The sequence below is a fragment of the Pollicipes pollicipes genome, unplaced genomic scaffold, assembly GCF_011947565.3.
Source record: "Pollicipes pollicipes isolate AB1234 unplaced genomic scaffold, Ppol_2.1 Scaffold_3447;HRSCAF=4054_pilon_pilon_pilon, whole genome shotgun sequence".
Taxonomy (NCBI): domain Eukaryota; kingdom Metazoa; phylum Arthropoda; class Thecostraca; order Pollicipedomorpha; family Pollicipedidae; genus Pollicipes; species Pollicipes pollicipes.
Window position 1 is genome coordinate 22,531,398 of NW_023596297.1, and position 23,197 is coordinate 22,554,594.

The 23,197-nt window shown below is 53.7% G+C and overlaps 1 protein-coding gene across 2 annotated transcripts; it reads right to left on the bottom strand.

Moving 5' to 3' along the window:
- Nucleotides 1–1,694: 1,694 nt before the first annotated feature.
- LOC119092629 (membrane-associated progesterone receptor component 1) lies at nt 1,695–23,180 on the bottom strand. Of its 2 annotated transcripts, none has more exons than XM_037215592.1 (4): nt 23,106–23,180; nt 17,676–18,021; nt 14,429–14,575; nt 1,695–2,415 (listed from the first exon to the last, which is right to left on the bottom strand). In XM_037215592.1, exons 2-4 carry the CDS (start codon nt 17,971–17,973, stop codon nt 2,306–2,308), a joined length of 555 nt encoding a protein of 184 aa, XP_037071487.1. In that variant the 5' UTR covers nt 17,974–18,021; nt 23,106–23,180; the 3' UTR covers nt 1,695–2,305. The 2 variants fall into 2 exon arrangements, with proteins under 2 accessions (XP_037071487.1, XP_037071488.1); XM_037215593.1 differs by having other exon boundaries at nt 23,116–23,179.
- Between the last annotated feature and the right edge of the window lie 17 nt (nt 23,181–23,197).

The following is a 23,197-nucleotide window of genomic DNA, read 5'->3' on the forward strand; positions in this document are numbered from 1 at the left end:
TGCGCAATACAACCAACTTGCCGGCTGACAGAACGTGGCGCGACGTTGTCGGGTCGCGGCATGCGGTCGGGAGGCATCAACCCTCCGGAATATGGCCGCGTGCGATTTGCTAGGTGAGGAGGTTAGGGCCAGCCTATGAACTCCCATTCAGTTCCTTCTAAAACGAATACAAAAAGCATGAGCTCAACAAGACAGCTTTTCAGCCGCCGGACAACTCCAAACGCCCCAAATATTGCCTGGCGCTTTGAGCTCGGCCGTAACGCTACGGTCCTCAACGACTTTGTAACAAATGTAGCACCACACAGCATCCATCTCCCACTGCGCACACGTTCAGGCTAGCCTTCGCAAAACAACTTCTGTGTAACAAAAATACTCAATGTGCCTCTTCGAGCGGCACCAAATAGACAAGAGCATGCCAGCTTTTTATGCCTGTTACTAGAGACGATGGGTTCCAATGCGAGGAGTTCACGGGCCCCACACGAGGAGCGAATACTTGCACAGTTGCTCGTGAACGAAATGATTCCATCGCAAGAGACCTGTGATATGGTGCGAGGATCCTGTTAGAAGTAACAAGGCGGGCGATGTTTATACATACGACAGTTCTTGAAACCTTATTCCTTGGAGAAAAACCAGAATGGATATACTTTTCCTGGTTTTTCTCCGAGGAATAGGGCTATCAATACCGTTCTTATCAATGTGCATAATGTTCCTCACAAACGCACTTGACAGCTTACGGGCGATGTACAGGTCAAATACATCAATATTTCCATCTTGAGTTCCCTACTTTGTGTTATCTTGAAGTAGCCCAGCCTCGCAGTACGGCATAAAGATGGCTCTTCATGTCGCTGGCATCACAAAGTTGCAGCACCTGGACGTAGGTAATGCAAATCATAGCAACTGACCATTCCTAACCAGCCCACGTCGGATTCAACACTGACAATGGAGATTGAGCCAGTGATTATATCTACACCTACCTCCAACGGTGGAGCATGTCCAGTGGTCACGAAACAAGTAAACATTTTATGCTAATTTGCAATGCACCATATTGACAAACTGAAACATGAAGTGATAATCGAAGTCCGCGGTTCCGATCAAGAAAACTTAGTGGTAGGGATACAAATTTCACATTTTTGTCTTTCCTCTCGCTGCAGCTCCTTACCCGTCTTCATAGGCACTCCAGAGTACTTTTTGTGATATACTTGTTCGGCTTTCAACTTTGGGCCGAGTGGCGGTGATACTCCTATTTGCCTCACACGTACCCCGTAATCCCACGAGGAGCGAACAAGGGAGGGAATGGTCTTCGGACCACGGTCCTGTTGCGCACGCTGAGTAGTCAGCATTGGCATATGCAGCGGCCCGGACAGGTGGATGACGCACCCGGGGCTCGAGCGAAGACCAGCTTCGGTTACCTGCTATAGCCACATCGAAACGCATTCCAACCAGATGCTGCGAGCAAAACAATCATTAATCTGACTCGAGTCACGCACAACCACCAGCATTTGCCAGCGACGGAGTCCGCCAGGGTTTGCGGGCGAACGTGCCGGCGTGAAGTATCCATGGAGATAAATGCATACCTGCGTGCAGTGGCTTATTGCATTAACTGTATTACCCTACATCTTCGAGCAGATCCATGCTATCCAGCAGGCATCGTTTGTCCGCATTCTGTACGCTACCATGCGTCGACGTGTCACCCGGTTCGGTACATAATATATTTGCTGCAAAGTACGTGCACCGCGACTCCGGTGATTAATATCGACCGCCGGCGGCGGGCCCGGCCGGCGTGTCGGCCTACAGCCACCACAGAGCCGATTGTCCCGATGAGCCACACCAACCCCAAACGAACACGATAAAGAACGCAACGAACGATAACCGGAGCAGGCTGGGCCCGCACACAGAACGCACAAGCGGGGGCGGCGCGGCGGGCTGGCCTGGCCGCGTCCGCCGCGAACAGCGCGGGCCTCATAAAACGCAGTCGGCCGCAGCTGGCGCTGCCTTTAAACCAGCGGGCGCGGACGCCACGGCCCCGCTGGCCGCGAACACCACGGCGGTCGGACACGGACACGACCCAGCGAGCGCGGACACCAGGGCGGTCGGACAGCGCTCAGTGGACACGGCACGGGCACAGCAGAGCGCAGCCGTCATCCGGCCCGGACAGCGCTGGACAGGCCGGCACGGTGCACAACGCCAATGCCACATCAAGTCACAGCGTATTAGTGAAAATGCCGATGCATTAAAACCCCGCGTCGGCCATGGGGCGGGCGGCGCGGCGGCGGCGGCCGAGGGCGACTGGGTGACGGGCCGGGGCTCAGTCGTGCTTCTTGTCGGCGGGCGGCGGCGCTTCGTCGTGCTCGTCGTCCGTGTACTCGGTGGCTTTCTCGCCCGGCTTCAGCAGCTTGCCGACGTACACGTAGCGATCTGCGGCAGACGAACGGCTGAGTCAGTCGGGGCGCAACTAGGAGGCGCAAGCGGACACCAGAGCCGGAGCCAGAGCGCCGGCGTAACAGAGCTGGAGCGCTGGAGTACCAGAACCTGAGCCAGAGAACCGGAGCACCGGAGCGGGCAAGGCCAGCGGGCGATCAATCGGACCATTCAGTCCTAGCCATGGCCGACCGGGGTCTTGCGGCCGACATCGACCCATCGACGCGCGCCGGTGCCCTCCGCCGCCCTCCTCCATCGGTGACCAGCCACGCCGTGCTGTACAGTCCCTCCGTCAGTGACCAGTCACGGTCGTGTTCAATGGTGTCCCGAAATTGATACGCGGTTGGTGCCGCCTATCATTTTCGCCCCTCCCGAACGCCGATCGAGTTTTATTGCGCTCGGCCCCAGGGCGTCCCGCTGTGACACGCGATCACATGGCCTTAGCGGCCGGCCTGACCTCGGCCGGTAGAGGCGGGAGAGGTCATTCTTTTCGAGGTAGCCGACGCGTCGAGTCTGTATATCGCCAATGGTGAAAGAGCACAAGTCATCGATCCGCTACCGCATCGGGTCCGCATATCGCCAATGGTGAAAGAGCACAAGCCATCGATCCGCTACCGCGCGGTTCGGATGGTCAGGGGCGGCATGACCCAGGTTCAGGTCAGCAGGGATCTGGGCGTCAACGCAGTGACGATTATGCGTTGGCTGGCCCGCGACCGCTCACGAGAGACGCTCGGAAACCGCACAGGTCGTGGGCGGAAGTCGGCCTTGGGCCGGGTGGTGAAGATTTTCATTGCAAAGTCGGCCTTCAAAAGGCACCACTCGACGACAACCCTGGCGAGAAAACTGACGGCGAAGAAGCACACAGCCTCCAAGTCGGCCGTTCACCGGTATCTGAAGATCAGCCTGCAACTGAAGCCGCCCAAGCTCAGGTTGCAGCCAAGGCTTACCGTGGACCAAAAGCGGGGGCGGCTGGAATTCACCAAGACCCGTAAGAACTGGTCCGTTCAGGACTGGAGATGCGTCCTGTTCAGCGACGAGTCGCCCTTCGAGCTCTTCCAAGCCCCTAGCGGCCAGACCGACCGCGTCTGGGCCAACAACAGCTCGGAGGTGCCGATCGCCGAGACAGTGAAACAGTTAAAAAGGCTAAAGGAGGCTAAAGACTGTTGTCTGGAGCATGATGAGCTACAGAGGCCTCTCTGAGCCACACGAATTCCCGCGCAAGACTGCAGCCTCGGCGATGCAGCGGAGGAAGGCGAATGGCCCGCCAACCAAGGTCAAACTTCTGCCAGACATGTCGAGGGCGATTTTCCAGCAGGACGGCGCTCCAGCTTCATCACGCCCGGAAGACCCAGGACTGGTGCCATGCGAACTTCCCGGGCTTCTGGGAGAGCGGTACGTGGCCAGGCAACAGCCCCGACATGTCGCCGATCGATAATCTATGGGCGATCGTCAAGAAGCTCAGCAAGATGTCGCCGGCCACTTCAGAGAAGACATTGTTTCAGAACGTGCAAGCGACGTGGCGAAGGGTCAGGACACAGACTATCGACAACCTGATGCGCGGCATGCCGGAGCGTATGCGGCAGGTGTATACGATTCCGTGGGGATTACATTGGCAAATAAATCATGGACCGATCTCAATTATTTCTCTGTTATTGAGGACAATACAACCGTGCATCAAATTCGAGACACCCTGTCCAGCTCGCTGCATGCTGCGCCGTCACCGCGCTCGAGCTCAGCCGCCTGCAGTGCCAATGGGTCGTCGGAGCACGTGATCCCCGGCGTGGTAACCCCGGCGAACAGAGCGTGCAGGAAGTCGATCTACGGCGACAACGAGAGAACTTAATGCATAGGGTCAGCTGACGATGCAGCTTTAATCATATGAGCTCCGGAAAAACGCACACTTAGGTATGGAATACGCGTTCTACTTTAAAAGGCCTAACTATAACTAGGCCGACCCCAACAGCCAGGACGACATCGGATTTTCCCGCGCCCTTTGAACCCCACGAGACCGCAGAGGGGCTGTAGAGCGCCGGACCACACGACACGGCAGCGGCTGGCCACTCGGACGGTACATACACGGCCGTCGCGCTCCCGGGCAGGGGCTTCTGCCCGCTGGCAGGCGGCCTTTCGCACCGTGTTGAGGCTCGCAGCCACACGGGTTCCCGCAGTTCAATTATATCCGACCGCCACACGCCGTGCCCTGAATCATGCGCTCAGTCAGCTCGGACTAACGGGACGGCGCGGTGTTCAGCTCCACCACAGGGCATTGAGCTATGAGCACTTCTGTAATCTGTCTAGACACCTAGCCCATCTCTGATATGTGATCACTCTGCCCAGTCGCAGAGTGATCACATATCTGCTCCGGACGAGCTTCTTGCCGACGTCGGTTAAGTTCGTGGCGGGTCTACTGGCACAGTCAGGCGCACGGCGGACGCGATGGCCTGCCCGAATAATTCAGTGCAAACCATGCACGGTCATACATCCTGTTTAAAAACCACATTGGGCGTCAGTCCGGTCGCAGGCAAACAAAGAAACGGAGATGGTACCAACGAAAGGACACGCGGCCCAACACACCATGGCAAACAGTGGTGTGACGGTCAGTCTGCATTCAGACGGAAGGGCAAAGTTTCCGGGCTTCCCTTCATACCGATCGGTACGCGGTAATCATTACAAAACAAGTACATGGGTCACGCAACGGGAAATAGCGGTAACGATAAGGCATCATTCCTATCCTAGAAAAAATGTTGATGGCAACAGACGTATTTTCGATCTAGCTGACATAGTCAACACAATTTTCGACCGGGAGTGACTTGGGGTTACGAGCCAAATCCGAAGCCAAGACAATGCCATGAATCCGACTTAGATGCCGGAGCTGGTTTGAAGTTTGGAACTGCGAAGCCAAAACTAGTAGCTTCCGTTTTTTTTCCAACGCGAAGCTAGTGGCTTCGAATTTTGTACACACGGAGCCGAAGCCGAAGCCAGCAGCCTCAACAATCACGAGGCCGAAGCAGGAGCCAAACATATTGTGCAACCTTGTTTTGTGATGAGAACATATTTTCGCCCCAACTAGGGCTGTATGGAATAAAAAAGTATCAGGATTTTGACGCGTACTTGGGACGAGGTGTAACATGACGGAGGGAATATTTTTCTACCCGTTGTTCTCGTCTTGTATGCTACTATAGAGCGTGTTAACGTGGAATGTCCATTTTAAACGTGCAAGCAAGGATGCTAAAATCAGCCGGGCACGTGCTATCTGGCAGCGATTACTAACAATTGCCGATAATTTTGATTGGTTTCTTTCACGCGATCAGTGTGGCCTGGACACTAGAGGTGCAGGCCTTGGTCCTCGCGTTGAGCGGCTGAAAACGATATCCATTTGCAAGACCTTGATAGGTGTGGGCCATTCTAGGATTTGGAGAAGTGCGTTCGCATTCAGAGGGCTGCCATGGAGACGTTTCGCTTGGCAGATGAGCACTGACACATGTCAAAATCTTCAAATATCATAACAAACTTTTTAAAACTGAATTTCCCATGAAACGCCCTGTATGCGTACAACGTCTCGGACATTTAGTTCTCTGCCTGTCGTCCAGTGCTAAGCGTCCCTGAAAACGATCGGCTAGTTTCTGGCTTTCAGCCACGTCTGTACCGCTGCCTTAAAAACGACGTGGTGCTCTGGGGTGTGACAGGAGGAACAACACTGTTTTTATAAGGCAACGGCGCAATTGCAGTGGAAAAATCGCCATGGGATATTCAAACCCGTAACTCAAGATCCCATGCAGCAAAAGTCGAAGCTATCATTCAAAATGTTCGAAGGCGAAGCCGATCTTAACACCAGCTATTAAGAATGATACAAAACTGGAGCCGTAGTCAACTGTTGTGCATGGCACAAAGCCGAAGCCGAACTCGAACCCAGTGCACAAACACTGGCTAGGCGAAGCCAAAGCCCAACCCGGCTTCGTCCTCATCCCTGATACACGCACAATTCACGATATCCATGTTAAAGCGTTTTTCACATGCATCCCGCAGGCGTTGAAAGCCCTAAAGGTACTTCTGCACTTTGTTGGGGCCTGAACTTCACAAGAGATGACGAAACTTCAAACCTCACCAACAGCGGACCGATACGACGGCAGCTTCCCCTTAGTAACGTAGCGCAGGGCGCGGGACGGACTTTAGGGCATCTCACACCGCACAACTTGAGTGCCTTTGAGTGCGGCGGAGCGCGCGCCCCGCCGACCTTCCCTGAGCCCGGCGACCCCGTGCGGCGCGCGGGCTCGGCAACGGCCGCCGGCGCGCCACACTGAGCGGATCCCAGGAACCGGAGCCGGCGGCGGTCCAGCGGCGGCGGCCGCGCCGACTCAGCGCCACTCTTCAGACCGCGTACCGCCACCTTGTCAGTAAACAGTGGACACACTGCGAGGAGGGCTAACGAGAGCTGCCGCCACCGACATCGACGTCATTTGGAAGGGCGCCGCTGGCTGACCATGTGTGCACTAACACAAAAAAGGGGTGCGTGAAGTCTCCCAGACGTCGGGGAAGGAAAAACAAGCTGCTGACGTAGTTTTTATCACGCACCACAACAGCAATCTTTTTATGTCACGAACACTACGAGACAGCTGGTTCTCTGAGCCCCGACCCCATCCACACAATGGTGACGACGCGCAGAGCCCGAGAAAACCGTCTAAGCACCCCACACTGGATAATTGGAACAAACCCCGGGTGTGGTTCATCACACGCAGCAGAACGTACACACAGCGCTGTATAGACCGACACCGTAAGCCAATGCCACATCAAGCCCCAGGGTGTTTACAACGGCCGAGCGGCGATGTCAGTCAAGCGTGACGGAGGTGCATACATCATCCTTCACAAAAGCGGCAGTGTGCGTGCCTTCGGTCAAGGCGTCCCTTGGAGCTTGACCGGCTTGGCGAAGTATCTCGCCGTCTTGAGTCCTGTTTAGTGTGTGTGGTCTTTCAGTCCTTCACACTTTTCAGCGTGAAGAGGTTTAACGACCCAGTAGATCACGATCACGATCAGTAGAAACCGACGCATGAACGAGGGGAGGCCGGTACATGGAACAGCGAACGGTAGCCACAGTAATCCCTGATAGGGATCGAAGCGCAAGTCCCTGCGGTGGAGGATGACACCGCTTGATCACATGGCGCGGGAGCCGAAGTGAGCCGAAAACGACATCCGGGCCACACCCATATCGAAGCTCATAGTCATACAGGCTGCGAGATACTTGGTCGCCGCTGTGAAGTCCAAGGACGATCCTAACGACCGCACCCTTATCAGCTCGTGGGCACAAAGATTATCTGTACTTGAACTCTTGATCGGACTATCGGCGCATCGCTCTCAGTAACACAAATATCATGCTGAAACGGCCAAAGAAGCGACCTTAGTTCCCTTCTTCAACTGACGGCACCGAAATGGCTTCCGCCAGTATAGAAACAACAGACACAGAAAGGGAGCGGACACTGGTTCCTTTTCAAGGGCGTTCCGTGCGTGACAAAAACAAAACACCAAACTGCCGCGTTCCAACGCCGGGCACGTCGCCCGCCTGGCCGCTGCACCCACATCGCATGTAATAACATGCAGCATGCACCCAGACCGCATGTAATAACATGTAACATGCACCCACACCGCATGTGACACGGCGCGCTCCCGACTCCCGACCACAGCCTGTTCGCTCGGCGCCCCCCCCGGTACGTGACACAGCGGGCCGTGCCGGCGACACGGCTCCGGCCGCTCTGGCGTCTCGGGCCGGCGGGGGCGGTCCCAAGGCCGGGCTCGGCTGGCCGGCCGCGCGCCGCTGGCCGCAGGCCAGAGCGATCCGGCCCGGCCCGGCGTCTCGGGCTCCGTGGGCCGAGCGACCCGGCCCGGCGCGGCACGGCGCGGCGCGGCGCGCTGCCTCGCAACACTGCAGCAGCGCGGCGGCCGCTGACGGCGCACGGTCGCCGCCAGCGCGACGCCGCTCGGCCGGCCGACACCACGGCGGTGACCGCTCTCAGCGACGACTCGTGTCGCCGGCCGAGCTAGACGCGCCGTCTCCCACACCCGGCTCGGCCAGGCGCGGAGAACGCTGCAGAGAGCATACTGACGCTTCGTCCGACAGAATCGGCCGCAAGGAGTGGTCAGCGGCGGCGGTGCGCTGCCGTCTTTTCGATGGATGCACTGTGTAGATGCCTTACGGACACATGCTCGCAGCAGGCATGATGACGAAGGCAGGCTTTTGGCTTCGAAGCTTCGAAACCAAGGCAATGACTTAAGGCCGAAGTGGAAATCGAAAGTCGGTGGCTTCGTCACTTTGATTCAACACGTCTTTGACTTCGTTACCTCGATCTTGACTCGTCTTCAAGTTCTTCGTCGAAAGCCACGACTTCAAACTCAGGAAGTGGGATTGCCACAGCCGATCTGATCAGTTTACAATCACGAGGCAGAAGCCGAAGCCAAAATGTTGTGCATAACGTTACGTGGCGAAACGTTATGACGCATTCATTTAGAATTCAAACCTTCCGCCGTTAAATGCTACTTAAAATTCTAACCTTTGCCGGCGGAAGATTTTTTGACGATCGTGCTTGCATGCGCGTTGGAATATACCGAGCAACTGGCCCTGGGATGACCGTCTGATTTTTTACCTTTAGACATGCGTACGTTGCGTCGCAGGTTCGAAAGGTTGTGTGGTATAATGAGGTGACAGGAGGCGCAGGACTTCTTGCGTCAAAGTGCGCAACCGTAGTGAAAAAAATCACCGATGACGAAGCCGAAGTCAGCGGTTCCAGATCAAATGTGGCGAAGGACGGCGCCATTCCCGAAATTCCTCGGAACTGAAGCCGGATTCGAACCAGCTGTTAACAATAACACAAAGCCAAAGCCGATGTTTCAACTGGCACGACGCCGAGATCGAAATCAGGCCGCTGAAAATGGCGCAAATCCGAAACCCTAACAGCTAGCGGAAAACTGCGGCTTCGCAAAGCCGGAACCGAAGCCGAAGACCGCTTCATCTCGCTATCTGGCTGGGAGGCCAGAAGGAAATATCAGGCGCCGCAGACGTATCACCGTCAATGTACTTCTCGCGATTTCAGCACTGCACCGTGTTTGCATGCCCTGTTAGTGGCATGTTCGACGGGGGGGGGGGGGGGAGACCGGGTGTAAGCGCCCATTTTTTGTTGTGTATGGTTACAAACGTTTTGCACTCCCACCGTGATATCTTGCGTACGCCCCTGAGTGCTGTGTCACATGTGGCGTAAGGCATGACAATATCCTCACCATCACTAAGTTGAAAAATAATGCTTAAATAGCCTAAACCAAAAGAAAACCGCAAGTTCACTTATTCTGTTGAAACGTTACCGGGACCACGTGAGGTCGCGACATAAATATTCATCTGCGATACATCACTTATTGAAAACGCTTGTACGTTATACTGAAACGGCAAAGCAAGCGCATGTCCGACATTTGTACGCCACGGTACGGCACAGCACGGCATCACGGCAGGGCAAATTGATTCGTGATTGCCTGGCATTCCAACAGCCAAGCATACCATTTTAATGTGGATGCTTGAAATACGCTTTGAATAGCTGTCTTCAACTCGAAATACATGTTTCAGTGTATTAGCAGGGACCTAACACACAAGCTGCAATGCTTTCGACACATGTCCTAACATAGCGGATTCACGGCACGTAATCCTCCATGTGGCCACCATTCTGAACAGAACTTCAAGCGAAAACACAAACAATGCATTCATGAGCCACACGTAATAAAACCCAAGCGCAAAGAAAACTGTCAACACCAGCTGGGACCTCCGCCAAGTGGTGCCGAAATGTCCGAACTAGATGTCATATCTCGTGCGACGAAGCTTCCAGAGGTTTCTGGGTTCGGAGCCATGACAAAAGGATCCGGAGCGCTGTATGGATGCCACCATCGGTGATGAAACAGGCCTTGATGGCCAGTTGACTCAATGAGCGTCGTGTCATTGGCGCTGTCTCCGGGCGGGTGCAGGGAATGGCGGCCCCAGCCCCAGCCCGTCCCGCACTGTCATGGACAGAAGCATACCACACACCGCCTTACAAGGCCCGATCATGGACCCACTGCCGTACAAGGCGTGGGGTCGCAGAAGAGCATGGTGACAGGAGACTACCGACTCGCCCGACGGACTAGGGACCAGGCCTGGCCGAGGGTGGTAGAATGCGTTGCGAGACTCTCGCACACGGCAAGGCGTGCAGCGCGAATCGGCATTTTAACCGGCTGAAAATAGTTTCCGCCACGTCATGGCTTTGCCGGTTTAACACGCGCCCGGGTGGCCGGCTAGATATCCTTCGATCGGGTGGAGGTCAATTTGACCCCCATCAGATCTCGGAAACTAAGAAAGCTGAAGACACCAAATTTGCAGGGTGTGTTGACCTGTACATGAACTCACTTAGGTCAACGTTTGAGGTCACTAAGTCATGGCTTTCGGGCCAAATAAGGTCAAACAAGGTCAAATTTCAGGTTGGTCTCCAGTGTCCCCAGAACCTAGATAACTGTTTCTAAGCAAAAGTTCACAAGCTCATTTAAGGTCAGTGACCTTGCTTGACCTTTTGAAGGTCATGGTGACCAAAATCATACAAGACTGCCCTGAATTTTGCATTTGGGACATAAGCGATAGGGACAGAGGACAAAGCATAAGGGACAAAGATTACGCTTGGCAGTATATTCTTTTAAAAAATGTCGACCTGGGTCATCTTAGGTCCATGACGTATTATAAACTCTAAGAAGTCTACTGAAGATGCATGATGCGGTTCCTGCTATCAATAAATTCAAAATGAGCACCGGAAAATACCCCATACAGCAAGCCCTAGAGCAATAAAACAGGTTGGGTTCGACCTTGGTCTGACCTTCATACGTGACCTTAGGTCAACTTAATTTGCTCGTTCAATGCTTGTGTTGCCTAATAAGGCATCTCAAAGATGTATGGCTTCGTCAAACACTCCGTTGTTGCATCAGATTGAACGATTTCCTAGAAATTGACTTTGCTCAAACCATCGCCTGACTGGCCTGCCATAGGTCAGTGACCTTACAAGGTACAGCTGAACGTCTTACACCAGTCGATCCGCTATTCATTATGAACGGCCAGGGAACGTTTGGCGCGGCTACGCCGCGCCGTTCGGAAACCATTCTGGAAAAACCTTCGGGGGGCAATTTGACCCCGCACCAGAGCGCGTGTTAAACCAGCTTTAACTGGCAGAAACTCAACTTTGGCCATTTAAATATTGTGACGCGATACCGTAGCCACAATGCTTTCTTTTAAGGCCAAGTATCGAAAACAAAACAAAACAAAAACAGGTAACTGATACGACGAAATGATCCAAAGTGTGGTGATGCTGCTATGTTTTGAACGCCAATCAGTATCTAAGCGTGTGTTCTGGAGTTCATCAAGGCTTGTGGTATACATAATGCTCCTCCTATAACCCGCTGTAGTGCGCTGCCACTCAGAGGCATGGTGTGCATTATCGATACTTTATATATATATATATATATATATATATATATATATATATATATATATATATATATATGGTGCGTCATTTCACGCCGTAGCCATGTCAGATTAATTCGTACCTCCGTCAAGAGATGACCGACGTTTTTGATTTATTTGCGATTTTTTATTATTTTTATTTGCGATTATATTGCGATTATAACGATTTATAATGAAATAAAGCCTTAATTAAAAAGCAGATGCAGTTCGTGTTTCCTTAAGGAAACATCCGTTTCAGTTCATATTTACCTAATGTGGGCTACGCGAGAGGCAAATCATATATATTTTCAGCAGGCATATCAATGAAAAACTCCACATCTTGGGACACACGTCTTTACCTCCAGTTTTTGGTCGGCAGTGCCTGCTGGCATGCTCCCGCCTGACAGCCCAATCATGGCAACAAAAGGGTGTCTGTGACAGTGGCCTGTGGTCCGCGTACCAGCCCACAGTGGGAATTCAGCATTAACATGACGCCACTTTCACATTTCGATTGGTTCCCTAACGGAATGACTGATGCACTGTACCCTAGCCCTAATATATGATATGTACTTGTCAATCTTTTGAAAGAAATCCTGAACAGTTGGATCACTATGGGCTGAACAGTACGAGTACTGTGGTAAGGTCTGCTTGGTTACACGTGCTGACAATGTTTTCATTAAAAATGCCGTGACAACGCCACAGATGACATTTGGCACATCCATCCACAAGAAACTCAACGCACTGAATGGATGTAGCACACAGCTTCTAAGCTTGGGCACATGATATAGCACGTCGGTTATGCTTTATGTGAGTGATACCTTACAAGTTCCTAAACCTGATGTCAAACTACTCAGAAATTTCTGGTGTTCATTTCCCGAAAAATTTCCTGACGAGTGGGTCAGCCATTATAACTTACGCAATCATAAGCCATTGAAAACTCATTGCATGCATTGCCAAACATTAACCTCTAATGCACTTTGGCGGACCCCTTACAAAATACTTAGCCCAAGACATTCTTTTTGCAACTACCCATCAACTCCACCGTGGAGAACCTTTCAACGTGATGAATCATGCTAATGAAGTTCAAGAAAATACAGCCCTGCCAACATTAACATCGTTATAGTTTGCCCCAGTGCTTTGAAACACATTCTACTATATTTGAATTCTGCCAATTTCTGTCCGTCTTTGCCACTAGTAAGCTGTGCCAGCCGGTTCTAACCGCTTAAGACCGGTCGGCAGACTCTGCTTCAGCCGGGCGTCGCCAGCCGTGCTGCAGTGTGACCGATGGTGGCCAGAGGACGGAAGCCTGGGGCGGTGCTGGGTCGGGGTGGGCGGCCCTCCCACACGCGCACTCTCATCAGCCGCCGTCCGACGCTACACCTGAGCTGCACGTGACAGCGTGCTCAGGTAACGGACATGGGTAGAAGAGGAGGGGGAGGGGCAGAGACCTGCTGTGTCACCGTGTGTGACACGGCAGTGTGCGGAGAGACTGATCCCGTCTCAGCTGACTACGAACAACATGTCACCGGCGGGGGCGTCATTGATAAACACGAACAATGGAGAGCCGTGACAAACAGAACGCCAACGTCAATGCTACGAAGCGGCGCCAAGGAAAAGCATACAAGTCCTCTTATGACTGCGTGAGCCATCACCAAACGCGACCTCAGACCGCGCTCGTGACAAAACTACGTCGCCGTGGAGTTGGCCGTACCTTCCCAGCATCGCCAACTCCAACTGGCTACCAAAACGCATGATGTAATGGCTAGTATGGCACGGGAAGGGGCCTGGGCATGGATGCCGACAGGTCGGGTCGCAGCACACCGTTGCGGAAAACGCATTTCGGCCACTCGGACATGCTCTCAGTCCCTCCCTCTCCGCGCTTGGCATAGTGACAGTTTGTTGGTTTCCGAAACTCAGTGGACGCCTCACTGGATCGCGAGTTCGCGGAATAGGAAGAGTCCGGAGTGACTAGCCTCGTGTGTTTACACTGGCAGACGGCGTTGTGAAGTCACGCCAAATGATAACATATTCCAGCTATGGTACCGACTAGGCAGGAACCTACCTACTGAAACAGTTTGAGAGAAGCCAGCGGCTAGCCTAGCCTGGCCAGCCCCTGAGTATGCAGGGCAGGGCTCAGAACAGTATGAGTGTCGACGCCACATAGATTTATCGAGCTGCTTACAACACTCCGCCATCACGATATCGGCATTGCCGACATAGAAATGTTGATAATCTCCAGCAGTTCCCAGCTGGACACACCCATCACGTATTCTCGCCATTCCCACGAGACTGCAAACCTATTTGACAGAATAAATTTCTGCATTTTTTAGGCTACGGCGCCTCAGCTGGGGAACGGGCACATTGGAACAATACCACGTTAATCCCTGATTCGCTGAGTGACCGCCTTCATTACTTCATGACGCGTATGACCGCACGCCTAGAAGCGTATAGAGAGCCACTATGAGTGGGCGAGGACGGCACTTCTACGCAGCCGGCGGGCGGCCGCCCGCGAACGGAACTGACCTGTGAACTGCGCCTCCCACTCCCTGACCGACTCCATCTGCATGGGCGTCAGGTCGCTGAGATCGTCATGGTTATCGCCGCCCTCCACCGAGAATGTGGCCAGGCCACGCGAGGCGTCCTTGCCGGCGAACGCCGCGTACGGCCCGCCTGGCGACGAGGCAGGTGTCAGACAGGACAGGTGTCGGACACGGCAGGTGTCAGACACGGCAGGTGTCGGACACGACAGGTGTCAGACACCGCAGGTATCACACAAGGCAGGTGTCATACACGGCAGGTGTCATACACGGCAGGTGTCAGACACGACAGGTGTCGGACACTGCATGTGTCATACACGGCCGGTGTCAGACACCGCAGGTGTCGGACACGGCAGGCGTTAGACACGGCCGGTGTCAGACACCGCAGGTATCCGGCACGGCAGGTGTCAGACACGGCAGGTGTCATACACGGCAGGTGTCAGACACGGCAGGTGTCGGACGGGCAGGGTCCTACACGGCAGGTGTCAGACACGGCAGGTGTCGGACGCGGCAGGTGTCATACACGGCAGGTGTCAGACACGGCAGGTATCAGTCCGGCCGGTGCCAGGCACGGCAGGCGTCAGACACGGTTACAGTCGGGCTTCGGTCGGTCCACGTGGTGACACGGCTACAGTCAGGGCTACCGGTTCGGTCCATACGGTGACAAGGCTAGCCAAGGCTACCGGTGGGTCCACACGGTGACACGGCTTAAGTCAGACTACCGGTCGGTCCACACGGTGACACGGTCAAAGACAGGACTATCGGTCGGTCCACACGGTGACAAGGCTAGCCAAGGCTACCGGCGGGTCCACACGGTGGCACGGCTAAATTCAGGGTTGCCGGTCGGTCCACACGGTGACACAGCTAAAGTCAGGATTACCGGCCGGTCCATGCGGTCAAACGGCTAAAGACAGGACTACGGTCGATCCACACAGTGACACGGCTTAATACAGGACTACCGGTCGGTCCGCACGGTGACACGGCTAAAGCCACTACCGATCGGTCCACACGGTGACACGGCTAAAGTCAGGACTACCGGCCGGTCCACGCGGTGACACGGCTAAAGACAGGACTACCGGTCGGTCCACGCGGTGACACGGCTAAAGATAGGACTACCGGTCGGTCCACACTGGTGACACGGCTAAACTCAGGGTTACCGGTCCACCGGTCGGTCCACACGGTGGCACTGAGAGCCATGATTAAAATACAGCCAGTCACGCTGGTCTGGCGGTATGGCGGCGTGGTCCGCGTCAGCTATAGCTACGGAATCACGACACGACGACGCACCTCACAACACGGCGGCTTCTGACTACATTCGCTCTCCTTGCGAACAGGCCACGGCCAGAGCAAGTCTGGGCTTCGCGAAACAAGGGAACGTGGGCTGACACCTGAGGGCAATACACATCAAACTACCCATGGTTTTAACTGAAATGACAACAACATACCACGCGCACAATGGTAACACAAACATGCTCAGACACAACCAATGACACGGTCAAATAAATAAGTATGCCCCCACCCACACTATTTTTCACCGCTGATTGTCGAGGTGCCTGAGAGGAGTTGGGAGAAGCGGAACAGGAGCGTCATCGACAACTCGTCGCTGGGGCCTGACGGCGCATGCTCGCCAACCACCTGTCACCACTCAAGCCCACTGCAGGCCGAGGGCCCAGTCCCGCACGGTACCACCGCGGCTATCCCGCACTGGTACCATCGCGACTATCCCGCACTCACGCCCCGCACGGTACCCCGCGGCTATCCCGCACTCACGCCCCGCACGGTACCCCGCGGCTATCCCGCACTCACCCCCTGCACAGTACCCCCGCGGCTATTCCGCACTCACCCCCCTGCACAGTACTCCCGCGGCTATCCCGCACTCACGCCCCGCACTGGTACCACTGCGGCTACAACGCACTCGCACATTGCACGGTACCACCACGGCTATCCCGCACTTGCGCCCAGCACGGTACCACCACGGCTATTCCGCACTTGCGCCCAGCACGGTACCACCACGGCCATCCCGCACTGCGCCCAGCACGGTACCACCGCGGCTACTCCGCACTCACGCTCCGCACATTACCCCCGCGGCTATCCCACACCGTGCCCAACAATGCCAGATTACACACGACACATCCGTACCAAAAGCTCTGCCACCAGAGCCATGGAGGCGGAACAGACATCGCACGCACCACCACACCAAAGCAGCAGCTTACTTCCGATCAATCACTGACGGGTCTTTTTTGCCCAGCGAACAGAGGACCCCGCGGCAGGACTCAAATACTTTGGCCGTGTTCCGGCCAGCCATTTCCAATGTTATCTCACATAGCAGGGCTGAACACACCGATACGTGTCCGGTCGGAACAGTGCTCCCAGCTCCACTGCTTCATTGTGCGCTCGGCTCCCACAGCGGAAACAGTCCGCAATCAAATGCCACCTGTGCCTGTCGAGTTCCACTGATTCAAAGCTCCGACTTCGATAAAACGCGGCGCAAGCCACTGATTTCCTCTGCATTCAAGCCAAGGTCAGAAACAACAGCGCAGTTAGCCGGATCGGTTCACACTGCCGCGCGGCGCTCGGCGGTACCCCCCCCCCCCCCCCCCCCCCCTCCCCGTGGCGCGGCCTCTCGCTGTAGATGAATCAGCAGGGCTGCGATTTGCCACGTTTGCTGCCTCAGGCATCCCACGCGCGCCGGCCGGGCCGCCCACCCGTCACCCTACGCGCACTGGCCGGACCGGCCATATCCGCACCCCACACATCCCGACAGAACCGGGCCGCCCACGCCGTCACCCCACGCACCCCGACCCCGAACCGGGCGGCCCAGCCCGCCATCCCGCGCGCGCTGGCCGAACCGGGCCGCCCAGCCCGCCACCCCGCGTGCGCCGGCCGGCCAGCTCGCCCCGGTCGCCTGCCCCCCAGGCTCGGACCGAGCGCGTCAACAGGCCGGATTGACAGCCCAACACGCCATGCTGACGAGAGGACAGCCGCGCCGACTCGGTGCCTGGCGGAGCGGGCCGGGCACGACACGGAAATGCAACATCGGGCCGCGCCATGCCTCCCCGCCAGGTAAGACGCCCGTCAGCACACCCAGGCTCCTGCAAACGACCCATGCGCTCATCCTGTGACAGACTGGGTATGTGCCGTGTCACCTGGCACAACGCCACACGCGGTCCATAAGCCAGTCAGGGGCCTGGCCGCCTAACTGGAATCTTATTCACGACGTAATCAAGCCTCACCGGGTCCGTAGAACCTCTTTCCCTTGGTGACGTCGAAGACTTTGTAATTGACGGCCACCAGGACCCTGCCGTCACAGCGCTCGTCGCCGCAGTAGAATTTGAGCTGCTCCAGCGTGAAGTCCTGCTTCTTCAGAGGAGGGAGCTCGGGCTCCCGGGGCGGCGGCGGCGCGTTCTCCTCTTTGTGCCTCACCCACATTTTGTACATGATGTAAAGGCACGCGGAGATGAGCAGGAGGTTTACGGGACTCTTGAACTCATCCAACAACGCGTTCCACATTCCACCGCCTTCCGACGACATTTTGAGTTGCCTGGGCTGTACTAATCCAGATCACTTGTCACGAGGTCTCTGAAATGGAGGAAAAGATGGTAGCGGCGAAGGTGATAATGATCAATAACGGGTTAATGCACAAACATCTCACCATGCGCGCAGTTCGCACCATAAAAGGCGTACCATTCAGCTATGTCCCCCGACCGGCAAAACATAGGGTGTCTGTTGTAAGCGCGAATCAACATCCTGACTCTTTCCATGGTAAGCCATCCTGGTTCCTCTGCCGATCCAGCGTTGACTCTCGAATAAGGGCGTCCCGCAATATCAAGACTCTCGACTGCGCCCCGCACCGGAGCCTGCTGTGATGAACCCCGACTATGATGGCCAGAGTTTATCATGGAGCATATCGCTCACGGAGCTACACCAGCTTATGTCCGTCCCGTCCACGGCACTACACCAGCTAATGCTTGTCCTTCCAAGGCGCAGCAGCAGCTACAGCACGTCTCGCCCACGGAGCTACACCAGCTGTCCCGTTCGCAGCGCTACAGCAGCTAACGCGCGTCCTGTCCACGGCTCTACACCAATTACTGTACGTCCCGTCCGCGGCGCTACAGCAGCTGCTGCCCGTCCCGTTCGCAGCGCTACAGCAGCTGCTGCCCGTCCCGTCCACGGCTCTACACCAGTTACTGTACGTCCCGTCCACGGGTCTACACTAGTTACTGTACGTCCCGTTCGCAGCGCTCCAGCAGCTGCTGCCCGTCCCGTCCACGGCTCTACACCAGTTACTGTACGTCCCGTCCGCGGCGCTACAGCAGGTAACGCCCGTCCCGTCCACGGCGTCACAGCAGGCAACGCCTGTTCTGTCCTCCATTGGGTAGAGCCGCCTGCATTCCAATCCGCCCACCCGTGGCGGAATGGGGTTCGAGTCGCTTTTAATTTGCGTTCACTTTTTGCCCCTGAAAATATGGTCAGCAGCCGGTGGCAGCGGCTGCGCTAAAGGTCAAACGACGTCAGAGTGCAGGGCGGACTAAGCCGGAAAGTGCAGCACGTTAACTTTCGTCGCCGAATCTGGCACTGACTCGGTATTACACGATCGGACGGTACGGGTCAGGGCTCAGACAACAAGCAAGGCTTAGGGTAAGCTCTGATCCTCGAAATCCATTCACTCAAAAGGCTTGGAGTAGACCGCTAAAAAATGCCATGGCATGTTTCGCTTGGCGTCATCCTGAACATACGACAAAGCCGTTACTTGCATTATGCGCAGGACAAACGGTCCAGAATCCGGGCATTTGGGCCAGGTCACCTGCTGCGGCCGGGGTCACATGTTGCACGCGCTTAGGGCATTGGGCAGAACGACTGCTGGCAGGTGTCCAGCGCGATCCATTACGGAAACGTTCTGGGTCCAACTCTGTCAACTTGTTTACCCACAACATTTCAAAGCGTGTTTCCTATGTAGTCTTGTATTTGGCTATGACAGATGGAGATACAAGACGTCTCGATGTCAGGCGCCGAAAGGCGGGCTTTTGGAACCAATTGTTGGTGTCACCAACGGGGCATAATGGAAAGCAGCAATTCGGATGGAGCAATAATTTGAGTTATTAGTTAGGGTTTCTCTGCACGGAGAGGAAAAGGGGCGGGGAGGGAGGGTGAATTCCAGGCCCATTACTCACAATTCACCACACAAGCAGATAGTTCACGTCAAACAGCATTTTTTCATCAGCCGTCGAGCCATAACGGGTCACATGGTGTGCTTGGATCACATGTGCAATATCTTCCACCGGTACAACGGCATCGCGCTAACACCAGCACAATAACCATTTGCTGGCAGAACACGCAAAAGAAGGGCTCGTACCGGCCCTGATACTGGAGTTGTAGGCGGTCAACACCGGTCTATATTTCCCAGTACTGCCGCAGCCTCGGCACCACCATCCAAAGCAGACCTCCAATATGGCCGGCGCTGCATCAGCACCAGGGACAGTACCACGGCACCCCAATCTTGCAGCTCCGGTGGACGTGTTTTCTGGCACTACGACCACCCACGTCACGCGGACCGTCAGGTCGGCTGCCAGCTGGCCTCTCTCTCCATTGGTCGGGTCTAACAAGGCGCAGCTTCCGGGATTCGGGCCCAGTGCCGCGGGAATACGAGGTCAGCGTCTCGTCCCACGTAGCGGTCAAGTTCGCCCCAATACTGGGCCAGCGCGGTACCAGGAACTCCATTCCGGGATCACGTGCCGGCGGTGATAGGCATATTGCACCCCGTTTGTTTGTTCCAATCAATTGCCTTGTCTTGATGTGACGCCTCAACACCGGAATGCACCACATAATAGGAAGGCCGTTTTTACACTGTATGCCAAAATATCGTTAACATTGGACCAATACGGAGTCAAAAACATGCTGCAAATAAGATCGACACTGAGCCACACAATGTGCATGCAAACTGTGGCAGGCGACTGGAGAGGGAACTGTTGGAGCAGGATCAATTATATTCCGAATGGGTCGGCACCTCGTCTATTTTCGGGTAGCTTTACTGAACCTCTCCCACCAGTGTGCATGGAATGTCTCCAAATGAAATGAGCCATGCGACCCTGAGATATTTTTCAAACTTTTGTCAGCTTTCAAGCAGCCCAAAAATGTGACCCTAACCCCACTTGCCCTTTGTGAGGTGTTGCATGAGGCCAGCATGCACATTGTGCCCAGTGAACATCACATTTTTGACCTGGTTGAATGTGACTGAGGTATGCCACAATGCTGAAATAGGCATTCAGATATGGTCATCATCCCTCTTGTCCCTTTATCATTTAGCTGGTATTGCTGGCCCTAGCTTTGCTGGCATCCTCCATGAGGGCATCATAAGGTCATGCTGCCATTCCATCCTCACTTGGCATGCAACAATCCAGGTTGTCTGACAGCTGCCAGTTCCCATGTCTGATGCAATCATGAAAATGCATGTATTTCTAACCCTTGTTCAATCAGACAATGTCATAATCTGATGAACCATTTTTACCACAATTAATTGTGCTGTTTCCAGGCATTTTTGGTCCACTTTAATGGTACATCCCTGCATGATCTCCCCACATCCTGGAATGGCTGGAACATTTGTTTAACATACATAGCATAATCAAATTGTTTATTTGTTGCCTCTAGGATACAGTGGTTAGCTGGTGCCTAGCAAGGACACTGATCATAACACAGGTTGGGGAAGTAATATGTGCAACTCTGATGTGGGGAAATGATCATGGTGGAAATGGTGAATGGTGGTCAGTGGTGATGGCACAATATATCATCATGATCTGGCAAATGGTTCTCAATATAATTTTCTTAGAAGTAGGCATGGTAGTCTCAGAATCATCTGGCCAACACTTGTTTGATGCTGGCATCAATCACGTAGTGGATGACATACTTAGGCAATCTGAAGGGTTTCAAAGTTAAAAGTTCCTGACTGCAGGGATCAATCAACCAGTCAATCACCTCCATACCTCCTAATGGCATTTCACCACATATTCAGAGCATCTCTGGTAAGTTCCCTTATTGCTTATCTATAAGTGTAAGCTTGCCTACAAAGCAATTTGTCAATTGTTGCCTTCCCCTAGTTGCTGCCTTCACAGATGTCCTCAGTGATTAAATGTTATGTAATATTCTTATCTAAATCAAATCCCATTCAAATTCTATTACAGCTGTTGTGCAACCTGGTTTGCATGTATTCAGCAGGGCCTAAGTCTGTTTTTATTACTAAATAATACAAGCTCATGTTGAAAGTATATTTTACAGCTTGTGGTGAGCTGTCCTGCTCCTTCATATGTAAGGGCAGCCTGACCTGGCCCAGGCTGTCAAAAAAGAAGAGGTTGCATATTGCAAAACAGTCCATTTTCTTAAATACAATATCTTCTGAGCATGACATTCCTTACTCTTGAGAGCTGAAAGGTTGAGCACATCACTCAGCAAGTCCTTAAATTTTGATCTAGAAGCAAAAGTGGCTGCTTCTCTCAAGTGTTGTAGGCAAGGCTATCTAACATTGCATCATCTAGGTTGTAGGTGCCCTTTTTCCCAGTCTAGGGACACCAGCACATTGCCAAGTAGCTCATAATTTATGTGGGTTAGTCACCACAGACCACAAATCTTTGGTGCTGAGTACTAGGCAAGAATATACCAGATGGAATGGGGGGGGGGAGCATTTGGGTGCCTCAACTGCAAAGTCATATGGGCAAAGCATACCAATGTTGCAGTTGCAAATAATGTGGTTGCTGATGATGCCTTAGATAATGTGGTTGAAGACGCAGTTGGCTAAGACAACACCCAAAATATTGAGAATTTCTCCTTTTCCTTATCTAGTAGGCATAGATATGTGTTTAGAATAGCAAACATTCACACAGTATTAATAAACAAGTGTGAGAGGGGATTAGATGCAGCACAGAGTTTATTATACCTGGTTGATTCATTGGATGCCAAGGTCTCCCATGGGCTTTAATAACTGTTAAGGAAAAGTACAAGTAACATCTGTTTTCTTTAAGGCAGATGCTCCATTTCTATGGAAGATTTTTCTCTACAGGGATAGTCATTCTTTTTCACAGAACATCTTTCTTGGCTCTTAAATGCTGCCTTAAAGATCACTAGGCATGTCACAGTACATGAAACCTACCAACATACTTATGTGGTCCTGATAAAAGTAAACTAGAGTCCAGATGGTAAAAAAATGCACCTTAGGCTGTACATGCTTGGTACGCCATACCATATCAGGTATGGTGGCAGGATCACAGCAGCGACTTAACTCATGCATCCCATAAATCTGGGCACTCAGAGTTCAGAGCATGGCCAATGCTGATTTTGGCACATGATGAGCCCATGTGACAAAGAGTTAACACGTTGGAAAGGCAATTTTATGCAAATAAAACTTCAAAAATATTTTTGATGCTAAAATTAAGGAATGCAGGGCAAGCTGGAGTGGTGTGAGTCCAACACATGCAAGCATGGGCTTCAGCACGCAGTTAAATAGGCATTTAGGTCAATGGATGAGACCATATTTGGTGTGCCGGGATTAAAGTTTGTATACACACAATGGCCAACTAAATTCCATATGAAAGAAGGTAGGCTGAGGTTAAAGCAGTACGGTCTTTGCACTTAGGGAAATAACGCCAATCACTACTATAAGATCAGCAAATCCGCACCTTTTCTCACCGCGAACAGCCCCTCTCACACAATATCTCGACGCCAGAAGCGCGGACGGCGGCTCGCACCCAACCACAGCCAACCTCGCAAC

Bases quoted from the DNA above. Each gene is read 5' to 3' on its own strand.
- LOC119092629 (XM_037215592.1), bottom strand. From the start codon at position 17,973: ATGTCGTCGGAAGGCGGTGGAATGTGGAACGCGTTGTTGGATGAGTTC. The intron at 14,576-17,675 runs GTGAGGCTTGAT...CCTCGTCGCCAG, and splicing joins AAAGAGGTTCTACGGACCCG to GCGGGCCGTACGCGGCGTTC. The intron at 2,416-14,428 runs GTCAGTTCCGTT...CGTCTGCCGCAG, and splicing joins GTGGGAGGCGCAGTTCACAG to ATCGCTACGTGTACGTCGGC.